Source organism: Pelodiscus sinensis, chromosome 26, assembly GCF_049634645.1.
Source record: "Pelodiscus sinensis isolate JC-2024 chromosome 26, ASM4963464v1, whole genome shotgun sequence".
Lineage (NCBI taxonomy): Eukaryota > Metazoa > Chordata > Testudines > Trionychidae > Pelodiscus > Pelodiscus sinensis.
Genome location: NC_134736.1, coordinates 13375971 through 13388101, shown reverse-complemented (window position 1 = coordinate 13388101; position 12131 = coordinate 13375971). Strand labels below are relative to the sequence as shown.

The 12131-nt window shown below is 43.7% G+C and overlaps 1 protein-coding gene across 3 annotated transcripts in view; it reads left to right on the top strand.

The window, feature by feature from the left end:
- FEZ1 (fasciculation and elongation protein zeta 1) overlaps positions 1-12131 on the top strand; it is a 71267-nt gene that overhangs the window by 22380 nt on the left and 36756 nt on the right. For 2 of the 3 annotated variants that reach the window (XM_006122298.2, XM_075909460.1), the window contains exon 4: positions 9383-9469. The exons of the other annotated variant lie outside the window; for it this stretch is intronic. In XM_006122298.2, the coding sequence (XP_006122360.2) occupies positions 9383-9469 (87 nt within the window). The remainder of the gene's footprint in view (positions 1-9382; positions 9470-12131) is intronic. 3 annotated transcript variants of the gene reach the window in all.

Sequence of the window (12131 nt, the reverse complement as noted above, 5' to 3'; positions counted from 1 at the left end):
GGTCAGGCAGAGCTGCAGTGTGAGGGGCCAGCTGCTCCCCTGCGGCACGCCACCTCTTGGCCAGCAGGTCCCCTCATCCCCTGTCCCACTTCCAGCCAGTGCTGTCTGCCTGCTGCGGTGCCTGGTGAGTGTGGACAGGCGGTTGTATGTTGCCTCTGCTGCCCACCCATACAAATTTTGTATCTGCGCAAGGCTCTACCTATGAGAGAGGGTCGGAGGAGCTGTATGTTTAGACTTGAGAACAGAAGGCCAAGGGGGGCATGATAACAATTGTCCTATGTAAACAGTTGTTACAAGGAATTGTCGTATGTTCTCCATCTGGTTATAGCTGTGTTGGTCCAAGGGAGCCAAGGTGGGTGAGGTGATATCTTTTATTGGACCCCAACTTCTGTTTGGGAGAGAAACAAGCTTTCAAGTCATGCACAAGAACAGGTTTTGGAAAGGTACTCTAAGAATTACAGTAAAATAGACGGTGGAACAGATTGTTTCGCCCATATTGTAGGTAGAGTGACCTGATAACGCCTTTGCAGTCATAGGACAAAACCCTTTTTTATTCTAAACTATATTTAACTGAAGAGTAATCACTAAAGATACCAGAGGTAACTTTTTTAGTGGATTGTCTCTGCAATAGGTTTCTGACTCAGAAGGAACTATTAGATGCCCCCGGGAAATCATGAAACTGGCTTTAGGCATAAAAGCAATGAAGGCTGCAAAGACTCCGGGTGCAGATGTGTTCCGTATTGAATTTTACACAAAGTCCGCTAAAACTTTAACATCTAGAGTATTGAATATGTTCAGCAAGGCCAAGAACGAGCAAACTCTCCTGCCTGCTCTGCAAAGCTGTAATTTCAGTTATTCCTAAATTCGGGGAAGACTGGATTACGTAGGCCAGTTTAATCAGTGTGAGCATAAGATTTTGGCTAAAGCTTTTTTATGCAATTGGCAAAGTTCTCTCACATGTTATACATGTCAATCAGGTCTCTTTTGTAATAGACATAGCTCAGGTGATTGATGTTATAGCTGTTTTGAGAGATTCTAAAGAATCCTTCATTGTCGTTTCTTTAAATGCCAACAAAGCCTTTGACCGCATCGCAAGGGGCTGGCTTTTTTATATATTAGCAACATTTGAATTTGTTAGCTAATGTATTGACTGGATTAAGCTTGTATATCTCTGCCCTATTTCCATTATAGATTAGTGCCCGAAAGAGCCTCCCCCTTTCTCCTCTTCTGTTTGGGTCTGCTCCAGACCCTTTAGCCATTGCAATCCAAGCAATGTTCTCATGGCGTCCGAGTGAGCCGGACAGCCCAACATGATGCTCTCTGTGGATGATACTTTGGTATATGTATCGCCCCCTGTTGCCCAATCTCTTCATTATACATCGATTATTTATTTGCAAAGTCTGTCATCCACAGAGCCGGTTGGACAGACATCTGCCAGAGATGATCTAGACAGTGCTGGGGACTGGACTTGCACCCTTATCTCCTGCATCCCTCTCCCTTACCCCAGGTTCCTTTCTGCCTCCATCCCAGTCCCTGCACTCCTTCATTATGTCATGGAAGTGCTTCTTGTGCAAGAAGCCTGCAGTGTAGATGTAACCTATGAGGCTACATCTACACTATGTGTTTTGTTGGAAGAGGCAATGTAAATGAAGTGCTGATCAGCATTTTGTTGTGCTTTATTTGCATAATCTATTCTGATCCGTTTTTTGCGCAAGAGGGTTTTGCGCAAAAGGATCTTGCACTAAAAGGGGGGTTTGCACAAAACAGACGTGTCCACACTGCTTATTTTTGCACAAAACCCTCTTGCGCAAAAACGGATCGGAATAGATTATGCAAATGAAGCATGACAAAATGCTAATCAGTGCTTTATTTGCATTGCCTCTTCTGACAAAACACGTAGTGTAGACATAGTCTGAGAACCTGTTTCCATTATGTCTCTTAGATTTCATGGGGCAAATAACTTAGCTTCAAGGGTTCAGTGTACCTTTGCAAAGGCCTCGTTCCTTGTATAAAACCACCAAGTTCTTTTGCATACTTGAGGGGTAGACAATATGAACAAGATACAAAAGCGAAATACAAAATAAAATTAACAAGATTTCATCCCAGTATAATGAGATGAAGAAACATGATAATCTTGATGCTTACCCCAACACCATGTTACTTTAGCTGCAACTTGATTTTTTAAATATTTCCATTTATTTTTATTATAACCAAATGATTGATAAGAGAGATCCTATGTATTCTCATATAATAATACATTGCAGTGAAAATATTAATATAGAGATTATAGAAAATATAGATATAAGCTTCTGAATTTCTACCAAGCAACTGACCACATTGCCAGACAAACTTCAAATCAACATTTTATATGCATGCATGCATGTGTAAATAAATACAGATCTACAAACTTTTGATTTGGAGTTTGTCTGGCAATGTATATAAAATTAGTTTCAATTAACTTGTTCATTTGGACAAATAGATCTATATTTATGACTGACATTTTAAAAGATACAATAATTGATGTCTTATAGAGATACAGCTATGATGGCTAAACTGTAATTACAGTATGAAATAGTGTAGTACCACAAAGAAAAAAATATTTTACTGCAAATATTATTCCAACTTTTTCACTTAAAACTGTCGTGGCAACAAAAGCTCCCCCAAAGTATAATCACAATCTAGTCATGTGAGACAAAACATGTAACTAACAAACAAACAAGTAATTCCAACACATTGTGACAGAGTCAAGCCAGAGAGTAGACAAGGGGAAGTCTATTAGCCCCAGATCAAACAGGTCCCTGTTCCCAGGGTAGACTAACAAGAGCTGATCCAGAATCAGAAGGAACCTGCTAGACTCAATCTGAGAATTCAGGCTAATTAAAACACCTGGAACCAATTGGGAGGTCTCCAGACTCAAGGGAGCCAGGCTAATCAGAATCTCTGGGGTACAATTAAGAATCAGTTGAGACTGATTTAAAAAGGCTTCCCTTCTGTTTGCACAGTGTGTGAAGAAGAAGCTGAGGACATTAAGTGTGATGGAGACTCTGGGAGGAGAAAGTGCAAGCAGGAGGAAGAACTTGCAGTAGGGAAGGTGCTGTGGAAGGTTTTCCCCTTTTCTTCTAGACAGAGTCAAAAGCACTTTCCCTTTGGTGTCTATAGCAACATGTTAGCTGCTGGTCAAGCTTCAATGACTTCTGTTGTTTCCTGGTGGCATTTTTCACTTAGAAATGGCAAGTAAAAGGCACAGAGCCTGTTGGCTTGGCGGGTTACATTATGTGTGTGCCAGAATGCACGATTATGGTCACTAAGATGGGGTGGGAGGAGGAAGGTTTGGCATTTTCTGGTAAGTGGAGGGGTTTTTTCCCCTTGTTTCTTTGATACTTTTTATTCAACTGCTCCTCTATATTACTTTTTAATTTGGTCTCCTGGATTTTTAATCTCCTGTTTTGGTGAAAGTTGAGAGTCTCTGTGCTTTTCATTTTCCATTTGAGTAATTACTCTGAGCAAGTATTAAGAGTCTGTGATACTTGTAAAACAGCTTCCTCTACTCCCCCGGTACATTAATCATATCACATATTTTTACATTAAACATGTGATCAAACCCCACAAGTCAGGATGATGAAAATTAGTCTGTGTATGTTCCCTTTGTACTAAACTTCCTTCATGATCTCTAGCTAGTTTTTATACTGTGTTTAGGTTGACCATATCTGGGTCTCCAGCAGTTTGGACTGCCTTCATTTCACTCACCTAAGTTCCACTATCTCGCCTAATACCTAATTTCTTACAGTACACAATAACACTCAGCACTGTAGATATGGGGAGACCTTGCTCCTTATATAATTAATCCTTTAACTGGTTTAAGCAATTACTTAAGTCCCCCAAAATACTGTGTGGCTACGTCTACACTGGCGTGATTTTCCGAAAATCCTTTTAACGGAAAAGTTTTCCGTTAAAAGCATTTTCGGAAAAGCGCGTCTAGATTGGCAGGATGCTTTTCTGCAAAAACACTTTTTGCGGAAAAGAGTCCGTGGCCAATCTAGATGCGGTTTTCCGCAAAAAAGCCCCAATCGCCATTTTCGCGATCGGGGCTTTTTTGTGGGAAACAGTACTGTGCTGTCTACACTGGCCCTTTTACCCGAACGGGAGCAGCATAGTATTTCCGAAAAAGCACTGACAATCTTACATGAGATCGTCAGTGCTTTTCCGGAAATTCAAGCGGCCAGTGTAGACAGCTGGCAAGTTTTTCTGGAAAAGTGGCTGATTTTCCGGAAAAACTTGCCAGTCTAGACACAGCCTGTGTGTTTCTGCTTCCTGCCTCTCCCCCTGCATGCTTGTAGCTAATCTAAACATTGTTACTTTGGTAGGCTGATGGTAGGCAGATCTAGGCACAGTCTGGAAGAGCTTAGGGGCCTGAAATAATTTGGCATGGACCTGTGCAGGGTCCGCACTACAAAGTGTGAGTCACTGGGCCCCGGTGCAACTGCAATTTCAACATCAAGTACCCCAATATTATAACACAATTCAACTCGCAGAGCCTCCTTAACCCCAGTATAAAGCTTCTGAACCCCAATGACAGATCAGTTACACTCAGCGAGGATTCCCTCCTGGCGCAGTAATGCCTCATCACACCGTTACAATTTCCATGGAGTCCTAACGGTGAGAGAGAGGTGGTTTCCCATGAGGGTTTATCATTCCTCTGGCCTGCCAAGTGAGTCTGATCAGCAAGACATCAAGTGCTCCTTCTTGTTGTTGTGTTTTGTATGTGTGCATCTATTGATGTCTGTGTCTATTTCTGCCCTTCCCCCGTTGCTAAGAAGAGCAGTAATGTCAAAGAACCAGAAAAGAGCACCAATAGCAGAGGAAGAAGAGGTAGTCCCTATTGATGAGTTGCACTGTTTGACAGACACTACATTCTGATGGAATGGGTTTTGGATTTCAACTTTGATTTTCACTGAAGGCGAGTGGTCTGTCCTGTGGGGGAGATTGCCCTCTACACTGTTCAGGGTTCCATGTTGAGCTCCAGATTCGTAACTCCATCTATAGAATAGGTAGTATTTATTGGTTACTGAAGAATGCCCAGTTATCACTGTAAGGGTGTGTCTAGACTACAGGGTTTTGTCGATAAAACTATCTCTGCGTCTACACTACCGCCAAGTTCTGTTGACATAACGTCGACAGAACTCAGCAGTTTTGTTGACAGCAGGAAACCTCATTCTAAGAGGAATAACGCCTTTTGTCGACAGAAGGCGTTATTGCATCTATGCTGTCCTTTGCGTCTACATTCTCATGTCTACAAAGCGGCTTGCTTTGTCAACAGAACTGGATATAATCTAGACGTTCTTTGTCGACAGTATCTGCCGACAAAAGCCTCTGTCGACAAAAGCCAGTAGTCTAGACGTACCCTAAGGGTTGATAGGCTCTTGTCCCAAGATTAGACCCTGTATTATTACAATGACGATATATTTGGGAACCCTGATGTGCATGGTTGCAACACCCATGTTATAGGAACTCTTCTGTATTTATAAGAATTAACACCTTTGCAACACTCCAACTCAGGGCGTGTTTTCACTACTCGCCTGGGTCACAGGCAACGAGCAATTCAGTGGGGGTCAATTTATTGCATCAAGCATAGACTCAACAGATTGACTACTGAGCACTCTCCCGTCAACTCTGGTACACCTCCAAAAAGAGAAGAGTAAGCCGAGTCAGTGGAAGAGCATCAGCTCTCAACTTACCATGGTGAAGACATTGTGATGAGCAGACCTAAGCACGTCAACATCAGCTGCATTATTCATGTAGCTGAAAGTGCAAAATGCAGGTCAGCAGCCCGTGGTAGTGTAGACCAGGCCTACATGGGTACTATTTCAGGAGATCGGAGTATCCCAAAATAGCTATCCCGTGTCTTAACTGCATGCCTCTTATTTTGGGCTCGATATTCCGGCATCCCTGTAAACCTCATTCTATGAGGAGTAAGCGACCTTTTGGAATAGAGCTTTATTTCAAAATCTGGCGCTGTATAGATAGCACCAAATAATGAAATAAGCTATTTCAAAATAGCATTGAAATACAATACACAATTTGCATAGCTCAAACTGCGTATCTTATTTCGAGGTGCAGTGCAGTGCAGATACACCCCACCTGAACATCCATACATTCACTCCATCCCTAGCAGAATGATATGAAATGTCAGCCATCATCTTCCTCATCACCTGCACCTTTCTTTGCATCATCAAACTGGCCCCTCCCTCTCTTTCTGTCCCTTGGCTTAAATGATACTTTTATAATCCATTATACTCACACAGATTCAATAGGGGTTTCTCTCCATTCCCTCACCCAACTACTGTTGGAGGGTCCTTCTCCTATAGGCTCATCTATGAATGATCTCAAACTATCGTCTCAGAGGGGTCGCCGTGTTAGTCTGTATCTGTAAAAACAATGAGGAGTCCTGTGGCTCCTTAAAGACCAACAGATTTATTTGAGCATCACCTTTCTCTTACCTCGTCAGATGTTGGCTCAGGACTCCTCCGCCAGACTCTTATGCATGTTAAGTTATTGACGTGACGCTCTTGTGGTTGGGTGTCCGCAGATGTTTGCTCATGTTTCTGTGGTTGGCGTGGTCAGAATATTCATCTCTGTGGATTCAGTTGGTGTTCCTGTGGTTGACTGGTGTCATTCTGGACAAAGTTCAGAACTCCCCTTGCACACCCTGTTTTCAGCTCTCCCAAATTGGAGGGCTTTCCGTTGTGTCATTCATTTATGCCAGAGTTCATAGGCCTCAGGTCTTAAGCTAAGTGCTGAAGCTAGTATCTGAGGGGATATAGGCTCCTTGCATTACTGCTGAATATAAGAAAGGCAGATTATAATGAAGGCAAGTCAGTACATGTAATAAAGGCAAGCTAGCGCTGTTGGCTACAGCCTAAGGTTATCTACCCTCTCATCTAAGCACAATTCAGCTTTTGGACATCTCTCAGCACATAAAATTAATGGGGGAGGAGTTAAATGAGTGCTCCCAGGCATTGATTACTATGACCACTTTCTCACATTGGGCTTTTGAATAGCAATTCTCTGGGTATGTCCACGAGGAGTAACGGTAGTTCAGAATAGGAAGCCTAATCCGAACTATCTAGTTTGTGCTGCGTGTAGCCGTGGGCACGGAGTCTGAACTAGCGGGCATTTAAAAATGGCGGCGCCCAGCAATATGCAAATGAAGCCCGGGAAATACAAATCCTGGGCTTCATTTGCAACTCCGGTTGCCTACATTAACCACCCTAGTTCGAACTAGGGTGGTAGTGTAGACATACCCCCACATATGAAAAAATTAGGAATGCTGATTCCTAGGAGTAATCAGGGCATCCCTAAGATAACGGTAAAACCAATTATTGCCCAAATGACTAACATTTTGGGGAGATGGACTTCATTAGCCCTCACTTTGGAGGTAAATTAATATACAGTAAAACTCCAGTTGTTCAGCATCCAGTGGTCCAGCACTCCTGATAGTCCGGCAGCAACTGGAACCCAGAAGTGCTCTGGCCAGCCGGACAATTGGAGCTGCTCTGCCCCTGGCTTCCCCAAGTCCACCGCTGCTGAAACTGACCAGCGGCAGACTTGGGGAAGCTGCGGGCAGAGCAGCTGGAGTGCTGCCCACGCTGTGCAGTCCCCCGCTGACCCCATCCCCCCCAGACACCTCAGTCTCCCTTCCGGTACTCTGGCATAGCCAATAATCCAGCACCCCCTGAGTCCCAAAACTGCCAGATTATTGGAAGTTTACTCTACTGAACATTAATCTTTCCTAAAGGGTTGCCCCTATTTCTAGTCCTCAGATTGGTTTTAAGAAATTCAGTAATATTTTTCAAAACATCCCTTTGAGATGCAGGGAAGAAACTTAGACTAGCTCAGAACAAATTACAGCTCCCCTCTCCCTTCCCACCTCATCTCCGGGGATTTTGTTTTTCCAACTTGAAAAATTACTTTTTGGTAAGCCGGTTATGTTCTGACTGCTAGACCCGCCCCACGGGGTCAGATTGAATGAGAACTGACATACCCTTCTGCCCCTGTCAGGTACTGTAGGCACTAAACAATTGTCTCTCTTTTTCCTTCTCTTCTCCTCCAGAGCAGCATAATCATGGCTGCGAGCAAGCTGGGTCAAACCTAGCTAGAAAGCTCTGCTTCCATATCTTCTTCCCTGGAGAGTTGATGCTATTGAGCAATCCTACCCTTAAATTCAGTGGAAAGACCTGGATATTGAGGGTTTGGATAGTGAGAGGACGTATGAATGAATGTGTTGTGGGTAGCTGACATGATACATTTAAGCCATTTGTGGATCTTCTGCAAGAATTTGGCTTGCACATGGACATCTCTCCAATTAAAGCATTTACTTATAAATGCATCTGGACTGGATGAATTGCAAACTCCAGGACTTCCAGAACTTTTTATTATTTTGGAGGAAACTCCCTGGGCTGACTTGGACACCAGTAACCTCATAGGGTCTCAGAGCCAGGGTTCTGCTTGAGTAGAAATTGCTATTTTTCTGTCCTGTGGCACAAGCTCTGTGGTCTCAGGTCCATTAACGAGGGCTTGAGACTTGCTGCCACAGGGGTTTTTGCAGTTCAGCTGTGCCCTCCGAGTGCTGCAATACTAAAATAATAATGAATACACTTGCCTTTCGCATGAGGAGAATAGCGGAAAGCATTTCCTTTCTATTACCATGTCAAGAAGGACCCCTGGCCTTGATTCCATCCATCTGGCGAGTACAGGCTAATCTGCTCTGGGCTGCAAAGAGCTTTTTCAGGACAGAGGGATTCTAATAGGGCTACTCATGTGCTCAAAATTGAGCATATGCTTAATTGCATTGCTGGATTTGGGTGAGAATGCTCAGCAGCTTGCAGGACTGAAGTCATGAATCAAGGAAGGCAAAATCCTTTTTGTGCCCAAACAGGCATGGATCAGCAAGTTTTGCCCTTTCCCAGATAGGGACGTTTTGTGATGTTTGAGATTAATTTCTTAGAAATAGTTTCAAACTGTTGTGTGAAATGGCAAAGCCGTAAGATGCTTTTAAAACTCATTATATGAGAAGAAACTAATAGCCCTAGAAAACCACCAGCATTGAAGCTGATGGTGGATTACACATTTCCACCTTTGACTTGTTCTGTTAGTCCCCCTTCTCCTACCAACATTCTTCTCCCACATTCCTAGGCAAGAGATGGTCAGACATGCTTAGGGGTTGAGTACACTTGGATTTTGAAGAAGCAGTGAACCTCATTTTCAGATGCATCTCAGATTTCTAGAGGGACAGTATGAGTAGAATCAATGCTAGACTGAAGACCCAAGCTGGAATATACCTGCTGCTGACCAATCAGAATTTGGTTTGGGTTTTTTCCTTCAGATCCACGAGAAGGAGGAGGAAGAGCTCAATGAGAAGAGTGAAAATGACTCTGGTATTAATGAAGAGCCTCTACTCACAGCAGATCAGGTACACAAACCTTCCTCAGTTTTTGCTCTGGCCTTTCCACTCTGAAAGGAGAGACATTCTGACAAGATATTTTCTTTATACCAAATATCACCTCAAACAAGGTCACCTTTGCTATGGTGATATTTAACCCCCTTTATTTTGAAATAATAAGTGGAGCATCCACACTTCCAAGCCCGTTATTCTGAAATGTGTACTCCTGCTTTCCTCAGGGAATAACGCTTACTAGCAGTAGTGTAGACACTCCGCTGCTGCTATTTTGCAATAACTACTCCCCAGAGTAATTCCAAGTAATTACTCCCCAGTGCTTCCTGGGGCTCTAAGTCCGAGGTAGCGTGTCCACATTAACGGAACCTGTCTCGGACAGGTAGGGACAGTTGTAGGGACACGCTAATTCACTTTTGTTATTTCGGAAGTTATTTCAAATTTAATTATTTTGAGCCCCGTCTCTCACTAAGCAAGTTATCCACAAAGCAATAGTGGGAAGTCCCTGGAGTCAGCATGCTAAGAAACACTAAGGCCCTTCTCTTAAAAGAGAATCTGTCCAGCACTTAGCCTTTGACTTTATAGGGAAAATGCAACTATTTGTACATAAGCGCCAAGAAGTGTTTCTGTTCACAGGAAGGAGGGACAGTGTAATCAGGACTAGTTTTACTGTGAAGTTAGACCCGAGTCTTAGCTTGAGCAAAGTTCCCATTAACTTCAAATAGGACTAAACTGGGAGTTTTGCCTGAGTAGTTGCTCCAGTGACGAAGCCCTTAATACAGCGTGCATGTACATGTTCACCTGCATGGATGGCAATGAAGTTGAGTCTGTCAACACAAGGATGGGTCCAGTCTCTGTCAACGTCTTGGTGGAATTGCTGGGGCCCCAAACTATGCATGCACATGAAGGGGTGTGGGGGACGCTGGAGAAAACACTCTTCTACCGTGTGTATGGACCTTGCACACAGAGCTAAAATGAACTGAAACTCCAAAGCTTGGTTTTGTGGCTAATGTGGACAGATACTTTCTCCTTCCACCTGTCTGCTCAATGAAAAAGCCTTGCATTACACACATGTCCAGACTATGCCCTTCCTTCCCCCTTCAAAGTAGATTCCCCAGTGGGAAACCATTTTCACTTCTTTGCATACAGCTGTTTGCTGGGCTAACTCTCAAGCAGATGGTTTGTAAGTAGTGAGCCGGAGGCAAGAATACCAAGGGACATGATAAAGGTACACAGAAAGGAATGGTAAAGAAGATGCATAATGCAAAACAAGTGGGCATTGAATTAAACTTCCCCAAGGGACAGATTATTCTGAAATTGTTTACTGTGGGGTTTTTATGCTTTGAGACTTGCCATTGGAGGCCGATATTGGATTACATCAGTCCCTTGCTCTGGTAAAATCTTGCAATTCTTATGTTTTTATGGACATAAGATAGACCCTGTTCAGAGCCTTGACTGGAGCTGGCTGATTTTTTTTTTTTTTTTGGACAAATAGATTTTATGCCCTAAAAAGATGAGGTTTGGGATTAAGTGAAATTCTGCAAATTGATGTCAGATTTGGTAAATAGTTGAAAGCAAACAGGACCCGTTGAAATGTTTCAGTGATGTCCAGAGGAAGTGGATTGTTTTGACCCCAGATGTTTATTTTCACGCTCAGGCACTTTGACAAAAACAGACAGGACTAGATTCACTAACTGGCCGGAGGAAATGATGGCACAGCCTTCCGCACGGCGCATCCCAGTGGGTAGGGACCTGGGCTGTGGGCAAGAGCGTCTCTGCCTGAGGAGAAGGGATTGCAACATGAGTCTCCTCTGTTGCAAAACAAGCATCCACACCTGGGCTGCTGCAGGTGTCTTTCCAGTCTCTTCTGAAAGCTGAAGCAAAATGCAGGACAATGTAGCACTTTAAAGACTAACAAGATGGTTTATTAGATGATGAGCTTTCATGGGCCAGACCCACTTCCTCAGATCAAGTGGGTCTGGCCCACGAAAGCTCATCATCTAATAAACCATCTTGTTAGTCTTTAAAGTGCTACATTGTCCTGCATTTTGCTTCAGCTACCCCAGACTAACACGGCTACATTTCTATCAGTATTCTGAAAGCTGGTCTGTTATATGTACTAGGCAGTGGAGAATCTCCCACTTCAGTGGCAAAGCTGCCAGCTGACAGTAATTTTCCTATTCATCATCCTCCATAGTCAGCCCCCTGAATAACAAAGGCAATACTGCCACCTCGCCCACCGTTTTGTGACGTCCGTCCTTGTTCCCTTTCCAGAAACCATTGTCCTCTGCCCGGTGACTGTAGCGGTTCAGTTGTGTGCATGTGTTCCCCTTGTGTGTTGCCCTGGCTCTGTGCAGGTAGCTGGCATGGCAGATTCAGAGAGAACCCCCACAGACCGTAACGTCAGGTACGGGATGAAGGCACCAGATTGTCGGAGAAAGAAGGAGCCTGAACCAGGGGCCTGGTGCTTGACCCAAAATGAGCAAGAGTTCTACTACGAGTAACAGAGAGGCCGTGTCAAAGCAGCCGTTTGCCTGCGAGTTGGTGTCTCATTAATATGTGTACATGTATTTCGTCCTCAACAAATAAAGCAGTGGCAAACCAAAACATTTCCGTTAGTAATTACGGGGGGGGGGGGGTTATTCAAAGAAAAATGGTAGGGGAAACCTCAGACAGTAAA